General features: G+C 40.0%; 1 protein-coding gene across 2 annotated transcripts; it reads right to left on the bottom strand.

The window, feature by feature from the left end:
* PRDX4 (peroxiredoxin 4) lies at positions 1,929-21,351 on the bottom strand. Of its 2 annotated transcripts, XM_005673496.1 has the most exons (8): positions 20,904-21,304; positions 17,300-17,417; positions 13,397-13,513; positions 11,771-11,893; positions 6,898-7,028; positions 5,851-5,885; positions 2,279-2,325; positions 1,929-2,045 (listed from the first exon to the last, which is right to left on the bottom strand). In XM_005673496.1, the coding sequence occupies exons 1-8, from the start codon at positions 21,145-21,147 to the stop codon at positions 2,042-2,044; spliced, it is 819 nt and encodes a 272-aa protein (XP_005673553.1). In that variant the 5' UTR covers positions 21,148-21,304; the 3' UTR covers positions 1,929-2,041. The 2 variants fall into 2 exon arrangements, with proteins under 2 accessions (XP_005673553.1, XP_001927404.1); XM_001927369.3 differs by lacking the exon at positions 2,279-2,325 and having other exon boundaries at positions 20,904-21,351.

Raw genomic sequence — 21,407 nt, 5'->3', positions numbered from 1 at the left:
ACTTATTTGTAGGTACCTGGAAATTACTACACTACTAGCACCTGCCTTAAATACAAAGCTCCTTGAGGACAGAAATTTGTTTTTGGTCACCGATATATGCGATGTGTTTATAGAGTAGGTGATCAGTAGTTTTTGAAAGGTGAATGAAAACAGTAACTGGGAGTTCCCATCATGGTGCAGCAGAAACAAATCCCACTAGGAACCATGAGGTTGTGGGTTTGATCCCTGGCCTTTTTTGGTGGGTTAAGGATCTGGCGTTGCCATGAGCTGTGGTGTAGATTGAAGACGTGGCTCAGATCCTATGTTGCTGTGGCTATGGTGTAGGCCAGCAGCTGTAGCTGATTCGACCCCTAAACTGGGTATTTCCATATGCTGTGGGTACGGCCCTAAAAAAATACCGGCTTTTTTGAATGGATCTAAAGATAGCTGTCCTCCTTAGAAATGTATCTGAAAACATGAGGCTAAAAAAGCTCCCAAACTTATTCCATGAGTAAAAAATCTGTACTTTTCAGACTAGAAGGAGGAAACCTGAGAATAGGATTCCAGTTGTATTGCAAGTATTGATATACAAGGTTATCACAAACCTTTGTGAATGCTAAAGTATTAGTAGTCAACTTATAAAATTGACTGTAAGCTAGCACTTAGAACATACTTTGCTGTAGCAAAGGGTTATGAACAGCAGATTCCCGTGTCCATGTCCAAATGCTTGTCATTTATGACACATGAGAGGGGATTAGTGTGGAAGACAGGATGAGGCAAATTCTCTTGGGTCCCAGTTCCCTTAACTACCTGGCATGTCTGTAAATAATTATAGTGGGAGTTCCCGTCGTGGCTCAGTGGTTTACAAATCCAACTAGGAACCATGAGGTTGCAGGTTTGATCCCTGGCCTTGCTCAGTGGGTTAAGGATCTGGCGTTGCCATGAGCTGTGGTGTAGGTTGCAGATGCTATGGCATAGGCCAGTGGCTACAGCTCTGATTAGACCCCTAGCCTGGGAACCTTCATTTGCCGTGGATGCGGCCCTAGAAAAAAAGACAAAATTATAGTAAAGCCATTTCCATATTGGGATGATGAAATAGCCCTAGAGCTCAGCTTTGTATGTGGTCATTTGTGACTAGCTGGCTACCTATATTAAGGGATTCAACTTGTATCTGTTAAACTAAATATAAACAACATGTAAGTTGTTACTTATAAATTTGGTACAAGCTAAAAATGTGAATTTAGAAAAAAGGAGGATCCCAGATACTATGGAAGGTGATTGTGCTCTCTACCTGTTATTTCCTGCCACCCTCAAAGGAACAGAGGTGAGCTACAGTGGAGTGTTAAGAGTACAGAAACTAAAATTACCCATCAAGGTTCAAAAGCTGAGTCTACCTTTGCTAGCTAGCTGTAAAATAAAGAATGTAAACAGCTGCTGTGAAAATTAAGTAAAATAATGCATCTAACTCCTACCACAGTGCCTAGCATGTGGCATGTACTCCATACATGTTATAGTTGTTAAGAGTTGATATTAGTTTGAGTCAATCTAACATCTCGTATTGTGGAAAGATAGAGAATAACTGCCTACCTTTTGGCATGAGTGTCTAACTTGAACACTAAGTCTCTTTGGATTCTAACATGGATTTTTATATTATCCAAGAAATTACTACTGTCAGAGTTCTTGTTGTGGCACAGCAGAAATGAATCTGACTAGGAATCATGAGGTTGTGGGTTCAATCCCTGGCCTTGCTCAGTGGGTTAAGGATCTGGCATTGCTGTGAGCTGTGGTGTAGGTTGTAGATGTGGCTCGGATCCTGCGTTGCAGTGGCTGTGGCGTAGGCCAGCAGCTGTAGCTCTGATTAGACATCTAACCTAGGAACCTCCATATGCCTCGAGTGTGAAGCAAAACAAACAAACAAAACAAACAAAAAAACAAAACAGAGAAGTTACTACTGTCACATAAAACGGTGAACTTTATTGAAAAGTTTCAAGCATCTTGACCTGAGGAAGTATTTTTCAGTTCAGTTTATCAAAATACTTCAGTTTTCCAGCTGGATCTGGGATTATCTGTTAAAGAAAAAGCAAGTTATTCATTTTAAAAGCCAAAGTACATTATCAGTAGTCTGAGGCTAGTTGTCCATCTCTTAACTAAAGAAGATAAAGATGATTGCTATTTACCAAATTATATGTTTAGGAAAAGCTGGATTTGTCCTACCTGCTAATCTTAGCTATCCCATTAGGCAGATAATTTTCTAGTAAATTAACATCTGTACTCAAGCACCCACAAATTTACTACTTACAGCTCTTCTCTTGGCCACCAGGCTTTCATGGCATCTTCAGGTTTGATCTAATTAAATCAAACACATTTAGAGAGCATGGCTACAGATGTTAATGTATTTTTAAAATCACCTCTGATGAAGCAATGGTACTGTACAACCTGAAAAGGGGGCAGTGTGTTCAGATTTTTTGGAGGTCCAGAATGTAAGTTTCTAATCTTAAAACTGCAAATACTCTAACAATAACGTGAGGGAGTTCCTTTGTAGCTCAGCAGGTTAAGGATCCAGTATTGTCACTGCTGTGGCACGTTTGGTCCCTGGCCTGTGAACTTCTGCATGCCATGGGTGTGGCCAAAAAAATTTATAAAAACATGAATAACCATTTAGTGTATGGACAAATACTTTGAAAGAAGTACTCCTTTCTACAGTGTTATAGCCTTAGAAACCTCCTAGTCCTAAAAATTTCTCACATCAACTGTTACTTGCTAGTTGTAGGTAAAGACATTTATCCTTATGTTAAAAAAATTACTGTAGTCAGCTTATGATAGTTCTGTATGTGCTTTCTTCAGCATAAAATAAATGTTTTCAGGCATCACTCCAGGAGTGTTCTGTCTTTGCCAATTTATGATCTCTCTGCACTAGAGTTCAATACCAGAGTACTTATGGACTAAGCACCATGTGCCAAGAGTGTGCTGCGCAGATAATGACTGAGGTCCCCGACTTTGAGGCTCATACAAGCACGTGGGGAAGATGTATGTGTCTGTAACTGGTTTTGATGTAACACACAAACTGACTATGCAGGACACAGGCTGTGTGACCCAGTAGAGGCTGAGATGGCATCAGGGAAGGCCTCAAGAGAGTTGAAACAGCATTTGAGTTGGTCTTGAAAGGTGAGAATTTAGGGAAGGGTGGCTACAGAAAGAAAGAACTGAGCAAAGAAAGGCACAAAGATGCGACAAAGCTGGGCTTATCTGGGGAGGGGGGAAGAGTCATGTGATGTGGCAGGAGCAGAGCATGCGAGTGTATCTATGTGAATCACGGGATGATGACCCGGGACAGGCAATGGAAACAAAGCATGCAGAAGCTTGCAGGCTGTGCCTGTGTGTCTGGACTTTGTAATGGAGCACCGCTAGGAGGCTCTAGTTTGCAGAATGACAACATTGGAGAGGAGAGAAACTGGGGTCAGGGAGACAATCAGGAGGCCTGTGCAATATCCACAAGAGAATTGAGGGAGATGGAGGGGGAGAATTCATCTCTCTTCAAAGGAGCACCACCACCAAACCTTTCTTGATCCTACACCCTTCTCCAGCTACTTTCTTTTCCTTCTTCCCTTCACAGATGTACTTCTCGAACTAGTTCATACTTTATCTCCTTTCCTCATCCTACCCTTGCTGCCCTCACTGTGGTCACCAGGGACTCCACAGCACTCAGCCAACTCATGGTGCCCAACTCCATACCCTTTTGCACTGGCATTCCTGCCCCCTTCCTTGCAGCTCGGTGTTCCCGCCACGCAGGCCTCCTTTCTGTTCCTCTGAGCCCCTGCCTCTGCTGCTCTTTCTGCATGGCTACAGGCATGACTGGCTCCCTCTTGCCACTCATGTTTCAGTTCAAATATCGTCTTTCCTGACCATGCTAACCCCACCCCAGGCGCTTGTTTCTAAAAGCATTTGCCCTTTAGAACTAAAATTAGAATTAGAAGGTAACTCCGAGACTTTGGCTGTGCTGGTCACTAATAAGTACCATCATCAAAGTTTGAACAGGTGCCACAGAGAGGGTGCTCAAGGAATGTCTGTTGAATGAACACCCATAGAAACAGAGTAGGATGGTGGTTGCCAGGGGCAGGGATGGGGGAAATGGGGAGATGCTGGTCAAAGGGTATAAGCCTTCGGTGTGAAGATGAGTAAGTTCTGGGGCCCTGATGCACAGCACGGTGACTACGGTTACTAATCCTGTTGGTAGATTTGGAATTTGTTTAAAGAGTAGATAGGTCTTAGGCCTTCTCACCCCACACAAAAAAGGGTAACTATGGGAGATTAACCTGTTTGTGGTAATCGTTTCACAATGTCTACCAAACCATCACACTGTATACTTGATATACAATTCTGTTGGTCAGTTGTACCTCAGTTTTTACTCACAGGGGCTTGTAGCTCCCTTACCCTCAAAGTTAATCAAGTAGACAGTCAACATGTTTTCTGAAATGGAAACTACTCATCCTTCGATACCCGTCCTAGTTGATTTGTACTTCCTGGGAACTCCTGCTCATCCCTTAGCTGTGCCTGTGATGGATGGTGGAGTCACTCATCAGTCATTGTTGGTTTTGCTGCAGCTCCAGGGGGAAGAAGCACTTTTTAAGGCTTTTTAGTCAATGCCTGCAGCTTCCATTCACATTTCTATCTGTAAGCCTCATAACCAATAATTGTAAGCTAACGTAATGACTAATTTTAAAGTACCTAGTGCTCAATATATCTTTAATACCTAACTTCAAATCCCCTTTGAGATCCATCAGATCTATGAGGAGGTGAATGAGTTTGTATCATAACATCATTTTGACCATCAAAGGCAAAGCCATTTTGCAAACCCATCAAAAACTAGCTTAGAATCAGGGAAATGTTACTTTACTTAATCAGAGTGAGGTTACAGAGTAAAATTCTACCTCTCATTTTCTCTGCCTAATGATACTTTCTTTGGTTTCCTAAGGACGAGTTTTAGGATTCTTCATTTTTCTTTAGGATTAAGATTATTTCGGGTTCCCATTGTGGCTCAGTGGTAACGAACCCAACTAGTTTCCATGAGGATGTGGGTTCAATCCCTGGGCTCGCTCAGTGGGTTAAGGATCTGGTGTTGCTGTGAGCTGTGGTGTAGGTCACAGACGCAGCTCAGATCTGGCGTGGCTGTGGCTGTGGTGTGGCCCAGTGTCTACAGTTCCAATCTGCTCCCCTAGCCTGGGAACTTCCATATGCAGCACCTGCAGCCCTAAAAAGACAAAAAAAAAAAAAAAAAGATTATTTCTTCTTCCAATGCTCTAGTATTTTTCAATTTCCTACTTACTACAAGTTGTGTAAAACTCTTAATTTTTAGAAGAGTTTTAATTAAATATGTTATTTTAAAAAGTTAGAGGTGGGTTTCCAAACTGTACTTTGGCCAGAAACTACTTTAGAGATTGTCTATATGGCCTCCATAAATGAAGGAATGCACCTGTTTCAAACTTTTCTTCCTTCAAATGACAAGGACAGAATCATTAGCTTCACTGTTAATTAAGCCAATTTTTTTCAAAATCTTTTCACTATACATGGAAAGGTTTTGGTTGTGACTGTTTTCTTTGCTCTAAATTTATTTTACCAAGTTTCCACTCTTCCCCCCACTTTTTTAAATGGTTTATTTCTTTGGATACTTGGCTTTAAAATTCACAGCATCAAGTCTCCCTATTTTGCTTTCTACAGTTTCAGCAACTCTCCCTGTGGTCCAAAGAATGCCTGGTACTCCTAACTCATTTACAAAATCAAGACAATTCTATTACGAGGAAAGATTATCCTAGGGTTGGCACTTTTTTGGGGGGCCCCAGCCACCCCCTTAATAGAAAAATCAACTTGACTTACAGTTTCACTACCAGGTTTCCAACCAGCAGGACAGACTGAAAGGAAGAAAAATTGTCAAAAAAACAGTTTAAAAACACAGTTTGGTTCTTTTCAGCAACTCTTGGCTTTTCTTTTTTTCAAATGAAACTGAAAATAGAGCCTATATTAATGAGAACATTTCTAGGTCACACAGCACTTGACTTCTCTTAGCTTACCTGCTCCCACAGGAATTTTAGTCATGAAGCTTACACTGGGCAGCTAAGCTATTTTCATTTTTGTCAATTATTTTTGGTTATATTTATTATAGAAGAAATCAAATTGAGTGTTCTAATCAAGCTAGAAAACTGGGGAATCTGGAGAATTAAAAGGTCTGGGCACAATAGAAATTCCTCGTATGTACATTCTCTTAAGCTTATCTGCTGTATCCTACAGTATTTTATACCGATGCCATGGTTCACTGTTTGTCAGAAGAGACTTTAAAATTATTTGGAAGGCAGAATTTCCCCTTGATTTAGGATGCACCCTGACCAAGGCACCGAGTTACACTTTTGAAAGGAATATATAACATAGGTTCTATTTTCAGAAGAATCTGACCTTTTCCATTTGGCTACTGCAAAGAGTTGGCGTGAAAGAATGGACTGAGAGATTACTAGTGTGGTAGTGAAAACCTTAAGGACATCTGAGCTACTCTGAGAAAAAACCGCTAAATCAAATAAGGTAAACATGCAAATAAAACCTACATTATTAAATACTACCAGATTTGCTGGTGCATTTTAAGTTTATGGAAACATGGTCTGAAAAGTTACAGTAGCAGAAACTTCTCTGAGCTTATCCAAAAGGAGTATGAAAATAAGATTTTTCCATCTTATTCAGAAGTAGAATGTATTACTGGTATTTTGTTAAAAGCAATTTAAATTATAATTTGACCTGCTTAAAAGAATCTAATTATTTGAAAACTATCAAATGACTTCAGAACCATCCAAATTACTTTTAAGATAAGAAACAAACTAATTATGTGACTAACAAACTAAAACATCAAAAGGCTATGATGGGTAGAAGGCAAGGTACCTTCTCCATGTTTGTCAGTGTACTGGAATGCTTGAACCAAACGTAGTGTCTCATCCACAGATCTACCCACAGGGAGGTCATTCAGAGTAATCTGTCTTAGGATTCCTTTGTCATCGATAATGAAGAGACCTCTGTAAAACATAAGGATGGTAAGATGAGGACATGTGATCTCAGTTAGGACAAATATTAGTTAATGTGAATCCCTGTACCATCCACACAGACGAATGTTATATGGAACCAGAAACACACTACTTGCCTACCTGATTGGTAAGTACATGTACATACCCCCCTGCCCATACTTAAAACCTACTGTGTTTTGGGACTACCGCTGTTAAATGGTAGCTTTAAAATTTTGTTTTCTTTGGAGTTCCTGTAGTGGCTGAGTGGGTAGCAAACCTGACTAGTGTGACGACTCAGGTTTGATCCCTGGCCTCACTCATTGGGTTAAGGATCCGGTGTTGCTGTGAGCTGTGGTGTAGGTTGCAGATGGGGCTAGGATCTGGCATTGCTGTGACTGTGGCATAGGCTGGCAGCTGCAGCTCTGATTCGACCCCTAGCCTGGGAATTTCCACATTTTAGGGTGGCTGCGGCCCTAAAAAAAAAAAAAACAATAAAAAAAATTTTTTTTTTCTATGAAATGTACTATATTATTTACAGCTGAATTTTCATGTGTATTAGGTTTGGGATTGTGATGTAAATGAAATGATGAAAAACAAAGGGTGAAGGAGTGATCCTTCTTTCTTATCATTTGCTATTTAGGATGTCTTCGTATTTTCTTTTTCAATGGTAGACAAAGACAAGGTCACCAATACGGGAGTCGCTTTTCCTCCTGACTCTCTCTGCATGTGATTCACTACTATGGCCTGGGGAATAATGAAACAGTTTGACTTCAAAGACCTGCTATTGAGATGGGGTGGCATTGCAAAGTTTAAAGTATACTAGAGAAAAAAAAATTTCAATGCATTTTACCGTCTCTTTATTTAAGTCAATATGGATTTCAACCCAATACTCAGCTTGGATTAGAAAAAGATCTTGGGGAGTTCCCGTCGTGGCGCAGTAGTTAACGAATCCGACTAGGAACCATGAGGTTGCGGGTTTGATCCCTGCCCTTGCTCAGTGGGTTAAAGATCCTGCATTGCCGTGAGCTGTGGTGTAGGTTGCAGACGCAGCTTGGATCCTGCGTTGCTGTGGCTCTGGCGTAGGCCAGTGGCTACAGCTCTGATTCGACCCCTAGTCTGGGAACCTCCATATGCCGCGGGAGCGGCCCAAAAAAATAGCAAAAAGACAAAAAAAAAAAAAAAAAAAAAAATCTACTCTTGGGAGTTCCCGTCGTGGCGCAGTGGTTAACAAATCCGACTAGGAACCATGAGGTTGCGGGTTCGGTCCCTGCCCTTGCTCAGTGGGTTAACGATCCGGTGTTGCCGTGAGCTGTGGTGTAGGTTGCAGACGCGGCTCGGATCCCGCGTTGCTGTGGCTCTGGCGTAGGCCGGTGGCTACAGCTCCGATTCAACCCCTAGCCTGGGAACCTCCATATGCAGAGGGAGCGGCCCAAGAAATAGCAACAACAACAACAACAACAACAACAACAACAAAAGACAAAAAAAAAAAAAAAAGAAAAAGATCTTGGGTACCAGGGCTAATTGCGTGTGTAGAAGTATTAAAATAATGATATATATATTTAGTAGAAATACATGGAATTATGTATCTATTACATGAAATCTTACTCTATAATCACAAACATCACTAAATCTTGCTTACCCTACAGTACTTTTTTTTTCTTTTTTTTTAATGTCTTTTGTTTTAAAGTCTATTTTGTCTGATATGAGTATTACAACTCCTGCTTTCCTGTCATGTCTATTGGCATGAAATATTTTTCCCACCCCTTCACTTTCAATCTATATGTATCCTTTGTCCTAAGGTGAGTTTCTTGTTGGCAGCATATTGAAGGTTTCTTTTTTTTTCTTTTTTGACTGCACCTGCAGCATATGGAAGTTCCCAGGCCAAGGATCAAATCCAAACTGAGCTGTGACCTATGCCACAGCTGCAGCAACGCCAGATCCTTAACCCACAGAGCCACAAAAGAACTCCCATATGGGTGTTCTTTCATGCACTACTTTTTTTTTTTTTTTTTGTCTTTTTGCCTTTTCTTGAACTGCTCCTGCGGCATATGGAGGTTCCCAAGATAGGGGTCGAATCAGCTGTAGCTGCCGGCCGACGCCAGAGACACAGCAATGCAGGATCCGAGCTGTGTCTGTGACCCACACCACAGTTCAAGGCAACAGCGGTTCCTTAACCCACTGAGCAAGGCCAGGGATTGAACCTGCAACCTCATGGTTCCTAGTCAGATTCGTTAACCACTGCGCCACGACGGGAACTCCTCATGCACTGGTTTTACAGTTGAAAATTTTCATCAAAGGTGATCAAGTCTGTTCTGAAGTGAGCCTGATCTGAAATTTTGACCTTGGCTCCATAAGGCACACCAAACCAACACATACCACACAAAAACAAATCTGCCTTTTCTTTGGTAGCAAATTGTACCTTCTGTTTTCTGGTTTGATTTTGTGAACTGTTTCTCTGGTAGACTTTGAGACTAAGATGACTGCCATACTTGGTGTAATGTGTACGTATGTCTCTTCCACAGAGCAGAGTCAGGTCACTCTTATAAAAATATGAAATTAAAGTGGCAACAGACATCTCAGTAACAACTGCAGATACTAGAGATAGCAGGGTAATGCTTTCAAATGTACACAGGAAAATGCCTTTCAATCTAGAATTCTATACCCAGCCAAATTACTAACCAAGCATGAGAGCTGAATAAAAACATTTTCAGATATGGATGGCCCTCAAGCATTTTACTTTCCCATGATCTTTTATTAGGAAGCTATGAGGATGTGCTTCACCAAAACAAGGCATAACATAAAGAAGGCCGGTAGGCATGGGTGCCAGAAAATTGGGCATCTAAATTGAGAAAAGGTGAGGGAAGTCCCAGGATGCTGGTGCATAAAGTGCTAGGACATCAGTTATACAGTAGGCTTAGAGAGCCCTCAGTCTGATTTGAAACAGAATGGAGGCAAAAAAGAACTGACAGAGGAAAAATGCAGTACTTAAGAGGGGTTAGAATTCAGCTGGGGAGTTTAGGAAGAATTAGTGATGGATATATAGAAAACTAAGGGAATGAAAAAATATGAAGTAGTTTATTAAGTTCAAGAAAATAAAAAAGCTTGCCAGAGGGGAATGTAATCCTTAGCACACTACATTTGAGAGCTTAGCAGTGAACAGCATTTATATAATGTAAACATGAATATTGACTTAGTCCCATATTGTGACATATTATACTGGGAAAATATATTTGGGAATGATATAAGAAAAGATAAAATCCTATTTACCATCATAAATAACATCAAAATCGGTATTTTCAGGAGAAGTATAATATATTACTAGAAATATGGAGACAAATAATGAAAACCGTAGCTAAAAAGCTTAAAGTAGCTTCCTCCACGAAGCAGGGCTAGGAGTAAAGAGTGGATTGTTGCTTAAGAAAATCTGACTTTTAAAAACTATGTGCATGTATTACTTTGAATTTTAAAAGTACTTCAATCTTTCTAGTGGCATATTTACTCTGGGAATTAACTTAGTAATAAACTCTATGGAAGCAGAAAATATTACAAACTTGGCAAGTACAAAAAAAGAAACTATTCTAAGTGTTACATGATGCAGTACGGATGAAGCTTGAGAACCTTATGCTGAGTGAAAGAGGTTAGTCATAAAAGAGCACATATTATAGGATTCCATTTATACAAAATGCCCAGAATAGGCAACTATAAAGACATGAAGTAGATTAATGGTTGTGCAGGGCTTGGGGAGGGGATTGGGGGAAATCATGAGTAAATTCTAATGTGTATGGTATTTCTTTTTGGAACAATGAAAATGTTCTAAAATTGATTGTGGTGATGGTTATGGAACTCTGTGAATATACTAAAACCCACTGAATTGTATGCTTTAAATAGGCGAGTAATACAGTATGTGAATTATGTCTCAATAAAGCTGACAGAAAAAAAACCGAAGGATTATAAAATACCGACACCTTCACAAGTAACATTAAGTGCTTAAAAAACTATTAGCACTGCAAAGCAAATCAACAATATAATTATAAAAAAATTACAACTGTTTCTAGCTGAAGTGGCCCTTTTTTCAAATAATTCTATTAACATTTACTAGCTCAAGTAACCCAATGAGAGCTGTTGGGTAAAACATTTCCTTAATTTTTTCCTACTGCAAAGACATAAGTTTGCTAAATAATATGATACTTGTATTTAGAAAAACCATTACTAGAGTTAGTTTGTTTTTGCCTTTTTTAGGGCCGCAGATGCAGGTTCCCAGGCTAGGGGTTGAATTGGAGCTATAGCTGCCAGCCTACGCCACAGCCATAGCAACGCCAGATCCCCGACCCAGTGAGTGAGGCCAGGGATCGAACCCGCATCCTCATGGATACTAGTCAGATTCCTTTCTACTGAGCCATGACAGGAATTCCACTAGTTAGTTTGGAAGAGAGGAGAAAGAAATGGACAAGGAGTTTGGGGTCCTGGTCTCATGTTTGGGCTCTGCAATTAATTATGTTAACTTTGGCTAAGTTCATGGAACTCTATGCATCTTTCTATATGACTAGGTTGGTCAGAGAACTCAAATATCTTCCAGCTCTCACAGTCTATGACACTCACATAGTTTAAGTAGGACACTATTTTTAACAGTATCTACAATACTTTTGCAAACAGAGCAAATATTTCTTGATCGAACCTTGTATCTTCTAATTCCATTTCAAGGAGAATTACAAATATATTTGCATTTATCATAATGTAAAATCACTGAAAGGTACCTAAGAGTGTGGCCTGAGTCTTCCAGGTATACACCATAGTCCTTTGAGATCTGATGGTTCAAATCTGAAAGAAGTGGAATCCTTATTGGACCAAGTCCTCCTTGTCTTCGAGGGGTATTAATCCTGTAACAAACAGAACATTTACTTTTCAGGGTTAAGTAAATGGCGTATATTAAAACAGTCAGTACTATTTCTTTGCATATGCACACAAACACACAACGTGCACATTCCTTCTCTAACCATGACAGGCTAATATACATCCTATGTTCTTGCCTTAACAACCCAGTTATATCCTTCAAACACTAAATGGAGATATACACCACATTTTTAATGTATAGCTATTATATGTTACTTATCTCCGCTGACGGACATTTTTTTGGTCTTTTTAGGGCAGCCTACCAGGGGATGTGAGCTGGGCCCTCATGGTAGGTCACTGACATAGCAGCTAGAAAACAGGGACATACTGCTTCAGATGTCTGCAGCCCCAGTTAAGACATCCAAGTAGAAACCTATCCAGCTGAGAATGTATCTCCAAAAATTCCTTGGGAAAGCAACCCCAAATTTGGGATGATATAATTAGATTTTCTTGTAAGAATTACTTAGGTTCCTGGGTAGGTTTGTCTGAAAATTGAGGAGATACTTAAATATGTTAAATATATAACTGCATTTTAAAAATAAGAGAATCAATTGCTTAAGGGAATGTAAATTAAATTCAAATTGTAGCTCCTGAACCAATTAAAATTTTACTTATACACACACACACGTATCTATGTATATACATAATTTACATTTATAATTAGAATTTAAATACATTTAGTTATATATATACACAAAAGTATTTATTTATACACACAATTGTAAATGGAAGAAACCCGTTTTGAATTTGTTACCTTAATGAATTGAATGTTAAGTTTTAAAACTAAAATAATTCTGGACAATCTTCACTGTGCATAAAATTTTGTAAATAAAATTGAGGATGCTATTAAAAACTCACATTAACAGCCACAATTCAACTTTTCAAATGTCCTGCCTAACTGCTCTCCAAAAAATAATGAATCAGTTGAGTGCGTGAGAATATCATTTCTCCACACCTTTGTTAACACTGGATGAAATTTTTAAATATCTGAATTCTTGGCCAATCAGGAAGAGAAAAAAATGGCATCTCTTGTCATTTTAATTTTCAATTCTTTGCAATTAACTAGGTGGAAAATCTTTTCATATTTAATAAATTTAGAAAATTATTTAAAGAATTTAAAAATAATCATAAAAGCTATTTTGAGTTTGAACTAATACTAGACAACTGTGTAACAGAGAGAAATGGTATTTTAAAAATGTTATTTCTCCAGATTAAGGTCATTAATTTGTTGTAATTAAGTAATCATATAAATCAGTGGTTTTTGCTATGGATATTACAATTTTTGAATCTACCCCCTTCTCCATTTGCAATATCCTATAAAATCCTTAAGCATCTTTATTGCACCTTCGATGAACTAGCAGCTCTCAGATAAATTCATTCCCAAACTGTCTGATAAACAACTATATTCCTGTCATGTTAAGAGTTGTCTGCCCGTAATTTAAGAGTATATCCATTCTTTTCCCTATAAATGTTAAGTGTAAGATACTGACCAGGCCAGATGGGTAAACTGTGAATCGACAGAGCATGCTACCACTTCAGTATTTATTGATCTGAATTCCTCAATTCTATCACCAAAGGCGATAATTTCAGTTGGACACACAAAAGTGCTGAAAGTTAAAAAAAAAAATCATCATTCTCAAAATATACACATACCTAGCTTCAAATGATTTTGTTTTTATAAGCACCTTTAGTATATAAAAATACACATTAAGAACATTTTATATATGAACTGTCTCAAGATATAATCCAAAAAATGGTCATTTGATCAAATATCAGTTAATTTTAAAAGTATATTTGGAGTTCCCGTCGTGGCACAGTGGTTAATGAATCCAACTAGGAACCATGAGGTTTCGGGTTCGATCCCTGCCCTTGCTCAGTGGGTTAACGATCCAGTGTTGCCGTGAGCTGTGGTGTAGGTTGCAGATGCGGCTCAGATCCCGTGATGCTGTGGCTCTGGTGTAGGCCGGCAGCTGCAGCTCTGATTGGACCCCTAGCCTGGGAACCTCCATATGCTGCAGGTGCGGCCCTAAAAAAAGCAAAAAAAAAAAAAAAAAAAAAGAAAGTATATTAGAGTTCCCAATTACATGTTGAGAAACTATTTTTATAACTTAATGGATCAGTGGTCAACTAATGTTCTCTTCTCCCCTATGGTAGCATCCTCCATTTCATTAGCTTTCATTGAGTAATGCTTTATACAGTGCTTTACAGCTTTTAAAGGCTCTATACATATTTTACATCATTTCACTGTTTTTTAAAACTTGCTTGAACCAACTCTAGGAGCTAGATGCATTTATCTCTATTTTGGGGATGAGGAAATACTCTCCCATTCCCCTCCTTTTCTTGATAAGGTCCTCTTGTCAGATGGGCACATTCAGAGAATATTAGCTTCAGGTAGTATTTTTCAAACAGTGGTATGGACTCCTTAAGCCAACTTACTGGGTTCCAACCAGCATTTTATTTTTAGGGCCGCACTCGTGGCATATGGAGGTTCCCAGGCTAGGGGTCGAATTGGAGCTGTAGCTGCCGGCCTACACCACAGCCACAGCAAAGGAGATTCCGAGCTGTGTCTGCGACCTATGTTGAGCTCACAGCAATGCTGGATCCTTAACCCATTAAGCACGGCCAGGGATCAAACCCGAAACCTCATGGTTCCTTGTCTGATTTGTTTCCGCTGCATCGTGACGGGAACTCCTATTTTATTTTTTGTTTTTTTAGGGCTGTGCCCACAGCACATGAAGGTTCCCAGGCTAGAGGTCGAATCAGAGCTGTAGCTGCCAGTCTACACTGGAGCCACAGCAACAGAGGATCTGAGCCATGTCTGTGACCTATACCACAGCTCATGGCAATGCCAGATCCTTAACCCACTGACTGCGTGAGGCCAGGGATCGAACCTGCATCCTCATGGATACTAGTCAGATTCGTTTCCATTGAGCCACGCTGAGAACTCCCCAACCAGCATTTTAAGAAAGTAAAATAGAAAATATGAAAATATATCACACATAGTAAGGGTAAGTTATGAAACAAACACGTCTGTACAAGTGCATATATATGTGTGTGTTCAGGAATATTAGTAAAACTATTTAACCACCTTAACTCAAGATTGGCTTTAGCTCTAGAGCTTTCTGAAAGGGATCTGGGAGGAGAAGCAACTTGAGGAGGAGGTTGGTATGAAAGTTTTTTAGTATTTTAAGGAGCACAGCTATACTGGTGTCTACAGACTCAATGTTACCCTGTATGTAACAAGTGTATTGGGCAGTAATGAAAGATTTCCTACTGTGTGTCATGGTCAAGATAGTTTGAAAAACATAGACTTAGACGACAAGTTCCTAACACAAACCAGTGTAGGCTTTTCAAATATATCAATTGTTGAGTGGAGGACTGCCGTATGTAAGCAGACAGTTCTAATCCAGATTATGTCCCCGGAAACCTAGCTTATGACATATTAATTTATTTTGTCTTTTTGCCTTTTCTAGGGCCGCCCCCACAGTATATGGAGATTCCCAGGCTGGGGTCCAAATTTGGAGCTGTAGCCGCCGCCTACGCCACAGCAACGCGGATCCGAGCCATGTCTGTGACCTACACCACAGCTCACGGCAATGCCGGATCCTTAACCCACTGAGGGAGGCCAAGGATCAAACCCACATCCTCATGGATGCTAGTCGGGTTTGCTAATCACTGAGCCACAATGGGAACTCCATGACCTGTTATTTTTAACATTTTTCAAAAGGTAGGCATGATAGGCCCTTGCCTTCCTTCCTATTATTCCAAGAAATTCTCCCTAGAGTCATATTTGTCCAACTTCAAGTTTTGGCAGAAAACTGAAGGGTTACACTTCTGACTTTCTTCTTCACAGACTGTGGTAAATGCCCTAGGATTCCTCCTTCTCTAACCAGACCCAGTCTGGCAGGCATTACACACAAACAGCAGAGAGGAGATCTCTTAGCTCCTTGCCCCAGAAGACCATTGCTAATATTGTGCTTTAATTAGATATGTCTTAATCATTATGGAGTTTTAAGTTAACACTGGAGAAACGGCCTATCTGCTGTGCTAGACTAACTTCAAAATTCAGTTTAACATCACATATAGTTGATATTATGTGTTGCTTTTTGGTTTTACAAGCAACGTGAATTTAGAAGGCTTATCAGGAGTTCCTGTTTATGAGCATTCTATTTGGATTAGAGTAGGGGTCAGCAAACTTTAGTCCAAGGGCCAAATCCAGCCTATCTTATTTTTTATAAAACAACTTTCTATTTTTTTTTTTAATGGCTGTACCCATGGCATATGGAAGTTCTCAGTCGAAGGGTCAAATCTTAGCTGCAGCTGCCAGCCTACACCACAGCCACATCAGATCTCAGCCACATCTGTGACCTAGGCTGGAACTTGTGGCATTGCTGGACCCTTAACCCACTGAGTGAGGCCCAAAACTGAATCTGCATCCTATGTCAAGTTCTTTTTAGGGCATAACTACAACTGTCTGCCTACACCACAGCCATAGCAATGCAGGATCTGAGCTGCATCTGAGACCTATATCACAGCTCATGGCAATGCCAGATCCTTAACCTACTGAGACAGAAGCTTAGAGACAGCCTAAAAATATGACGTGAAGTATATCCTCTCTGCAAGTTTATGTTTACACAGTTCTAGATAACCCCTAATGGAAAAAAGACCTTAATATACAGTGGCAAAGACAGAGGCATCTTCCACTTACTTTTTGTAACCAAAAAAATATATTTAAACAAAGATATAAAAGTTTGGATAACTCTTTTTGGTATCTTCACTTTTATGGAATTTGAAAAACACTCAAAATTAAATCTTCAAGAGTATTTACTTTGAGTGGATTTTCTATCTACAAAAGTGCTCACTGACAAAGAGTTAAAGAGAATACCCCCAATTATGTTTTATATTAATAGGTATTATTCCTTAAGCATATCCAGTATCTTTAGGAAAATGTTCAAATCACAGGAAGGCAACAGATGCAGCAAAGAGTAAAAATAGTAAAACCACAGTTAAATGTATTACCAGAGAAAAAGGCTTATAAATATTCAAGTTAACAGAGAAAAATAGATTTGTGACCTAAGTCTTCGTATTAAATACTTCCTGAAGTATTCTTAGTCCATTTTCTTGCCTTAGTAAGTATAGCTTAATGAATATAATTGTGGTTTTTCTGTAATGATTACATTATGATAGCACAATCATGTAGATATAAGTATAGCGCATTGGGGTCAATGGGTTATTCTGAAATATATGGTAGATTACCATCTTGAAAAAATTCATCTCAGTTTGCCCTTTAAGAACAAGTACTAAATAAAATAATTTCTAACTATTTGATGTTCTTGAATAATGACTGATAAAGAGTGAGGTTTTACTAGCTGCTATGTACATGTATTACTTACAAATCAAGTGGATAGAAGAAAAAAACCAGGTATTTTCCACGATAGTCAGTTAACTTGAGCTCCTTAAATTCTCCGTTTATCACAGCTGTTCCTTCCCAATAAGGTGCTGGCTTGGAAACTAAGAAAGAAATATATGATATTCTGTGACAATGAGAAGGTTGGTGAGATGACAAAAGGACATTTTTCGGAAATCACTAAAAAAATCAAGGCTTCTGAGTCTGGACCTCTTCAGCAGTCTGGTGATGCTAAGGGACTTCTCAGAATAGTGTTACTGAAAGCATAAAATATTTAGAATTACAAAGGAAACCAATTATATTGAAATGCAATTATCAAAGTCATCAAAAACCAAATTACATTGTAAGCCAACTATAATGGAAAAAATAAAAATCATTATAAAAAATTAAAATAATAAAAAACCCAAATTGGTGATATATTAATATTTGTGCCCTTTTATTATCAACACTTTAAAACTGCAAGATCTAGCAGTCATCTAATAACTACCCAAGATTGTGATGAGTGTAAATGATGTTTCAGGATACTTGTAACAACAATAATGTGGCATGAAAATATCTGTGATTCTACTACAGACAGGGACAACAGCAAGTACTGCTTAAGCTAATGTGGTTTGTTGCTGATGTTCATAATAAAGGAAAGAAATCTAAATTTCAGTTGGAGGTTAGTGAAAATAAAGACTTTTTTTTTCCTATTCATGCTCACAGACCCCCTACACACCATCTCTGTACTAAACCCTACTGGATACTTCATTAAAGCCCCTCCAAGTTAATCAACTTCCTACATTTCAAATCATTAGATCTTCGGTTGTCTGGTCTTCCAGATGTACTAATTTAAATGTTTGTCCAGTTTCTCACATACACACACAGGACCTGCTGCTACACTCAAGGAATGGGAAATCTGCAAATATGTCAGGCCAGAAGTGTAAAATCCCAGACCATGGGATTATTTTCCAGGGCTTTGAAAGAGGAGACCCCCCACTGAACAAGTTTCAAGTGACCTAATGGAAATTGAATTGTTCATGCTGCTCTCTTGTAAGGGCATGCTGTAATTCTAGCCAACAGCTTTGGTGATAATGTACCTTGATCTTCTGTTAACATTCAAATAGCACTTAAACTTTCATAACCATTACATAATTAAAGTCAATACTTGCTTCCAAGCTTGACAAAGGTTCCTAGAAAGTAAGGCTTATAATAGCTTGCATTTTTGGTCTTTCTGAAAATAGAGACAAACTTAAAATGAATTTCTCTGTGAAGTTAATATATAACATATGATTACTTGAGTCAGCAGCCTACCTCATAGAAATATCTTGATCTTAGTAGGTAAAGGCCAAGAAGGAGAATTAGATAGCAGAATAATAATGAACTATATGTGCATTATATACATTACTTAAAATGCTGCTCAAGTGTGAAGTCCTAATTGTAATGATGTGTTACAATGATGGTCCTTAGTGATTTTAGCATATTGGGAAAACCAATAAAACTAAAAAATTTTGTTCTGAAAACCTTGATTTTGTAAATTTGGGCTTCTTATTTTAAGAACTCCAGTGTTAATTAAAAAAAACCTGTCATCAATTTACAGACCAAAAAGAATGTAGTTTGCTAAGATCTATAAATGGAATTCCCAAAGCAACTTCCTGCATCTATTAAAAGACAAACAAAAATTGTCCTGAATATAAATCATATGATTAACAAAGCAAATGCAGAGCAATATAAAGAATATTTAAATCCCTTCTCCACATAACCCCCATCAATTTAACTACTGTTAAGTTTGCTATCTTTCCTTCCAGTCTTTAAACACAAATTTGGATCATGTTGCACCCCACTTTTAAAAAAAGGAGATCATGAATAGTTTTTCATGTTAGTAAAAATTATCTGAAAGTATGATTTAGTAGTTTCATAATGTTCCATTTTATGAATCAAAGTCCTTGTATCTTTAATTCTAGAGGAGCCTACACATGACAGAAATGTAGCAAATATCTAAAATTTGAAAAGATTTGTTAGTAGAGGGAAATCTATTATTACTACTATTTTTTGCTTCCATAAGCAGACTTGGATGGGATTTGTTATAGGCAATATATGAATGCCAGTAAACACTCGACTGACTGACATATTTCATACTTTCTTCCCAGGCAAGTAAAACCAATGGGACTTGGGAATATTATGATTTTAAAAGTGCAAGACTAGCTTTTTAAAAAAACAAAAATCTAGGAGTTCCCGTCGTTGCTTAGTGGTTAGCGAACCGACTAGGAACCATGAGGTTGCGGGTTCAATCCCTGGCCTTGCTCAGTGGGTTAAGGATCCGGCATTGCCGTGAGCTGTGGTGTAGGTCACAGACGTGGCTCGGATCTGGCATTGCTGTGGCTCTGGCGTAGGCTGGTGGCTACATCTCCGATTCGACCCCTAGCCTGGGAACCTCCATATGCCGCAGGAGCCGCCCTAGAAAAGGCAAAAAGACAAAAAACAAAAAAATGAAAATCTAAAAATAACTTTCAGTAGGAAAGAACCACAAATGTTTAAGGTGGCAGAACAGTTTTGCTCATTTATCACTCCCACTCCACATCCTAACACATAACAACACCCCATTTAATACTGGGGATTCATAATTGTGAAACATTACTTTTTTCACTGAACATGGGCATGGAACATGTTGTAACTGGACCACAAAGGCCACACACACAACTTCAGAATGCCAAATGGTCTGTAGGAAAAGCAGGTTACTTAAAGTGAGCAAGGGACAGTCTTCCGTTCTTTAGGCCCGAGCCACTTCTTTTTGGCTAATCTTAACCTCCAGATGCAGCAGGCCACAACTTTCTCAGTATCTACTTAGTCTGACGTGTCCTTCCTGAAAGTGGCCATTAGTTATGTACACTGGACAGAAATGCAAATAATCAAAAGCCAAACTGGCAGGACACAAATTTGCCACGAGGTTTATCATCAACCAAAATGCATTACTTCTACCTCTTTTTTCCCATTTCCCTAAGAGCCTCCGAAGTTCACCCTGTAAGAAGTTCTTACTTTCCAAGAAATACAAAGGATACCCATTAACTATTTAGTTCTTGGGGAAGGTGGCTTTTAAATACAATCTTCTTTACCACATACAATACCACCAAAAAAAAAAAAATTGCCCTCCTGAGCATATTTAATCACTTTTCCGCTTAACCAAACTTTCTGTCACTCATCATTCAACTTATCAATGCATTCTTCCCCGAAACAGTACTTGAAAACAGACCCAACGTGCTGCAAGCACTTTCCGATGTTTGAGGAAGTGTTTCAGTTTGCACAACATCCTCGATGCCTCCAAGCCTGGGACCAGGGCCACCCTCTTTCCCTCATCTGCGGCTTTTGGGGTAACCACGAATTTTCTTTCAAAATCTGATTAGTAGAACCCATCCCTTTCTTCACACTTGGAACCCCCTTCCATCCCCCAACCCTGCAAGAGAGAGCCAGGCTCCCCCCTGGGAGCAGAGGCAGCCCAAGGGGTGACGCCCAAGCCAGGCCCCCGGGAAGCCACCACCAGGGTACACGTGTCTCCTAGCCCTCCCCACCTCCCTCTACCACCGGTCACCTCGCCTTGGCAGGGCATCACCTACTCTTGGCTTTGCTGAGGTGCAAGGAGTGATCGGCGACCGAAAGCCGGGATGCCTCCCCGGGGTACACTTGTCCACCCGCGTAGAAGTGGCACTCCTCCTCGCGGGTTCGGGGCCTCTCCTCCGCCTCCAAGCCCCACAGCGCTTCAGCCCGCAGCAGGAACAGCAGCAGCGGCAGCAGCAGTAGCTTTCGGCCCCGGCCAGAGGCCAGAGTCGTCGCGGGCGGCGGCGGCGGCGGCGCCTCCATGACCACGCGAGTGCAGCAGCACGTCCTTTGGCTCAAGCGCTACTTCTCCCGCCGCCAGGCAGCTACAACTGCGCGCTCAACACCCGCGCGAGCCGAAGCGCGGCCTCGCGAGACCTGCCCCACCTCCTCCACTCTCCGCCCATTCCCAGCCGCCCGGGCTCCCCCACCCCCAGCCCCGCCACGTGGGCGTTAGCCCCGCCTGCTCGCCCCCTGCTGGCGTTTGCGCCTGCGCCCTGGGGCGGGCCAGGGCGGGGGAGTTC

This window comes from Sus scrofa, chromosome X (genome assembly GCF_000003025.6).
Source record: "Sus scrofa isolate TJ Tabasco breed Duroc chromosome X, Sscrofa11.1, whole genome shotgun sequence".
Lineage (NCBI taxonomy): Eukaryota > Metazoa > Chordata > Mammalia > Artiodactyla > Suidae > Sus > Sus scrofa.
This window is presented reverse-complemented; position numbering and strand designations above follow the sequence as displayed.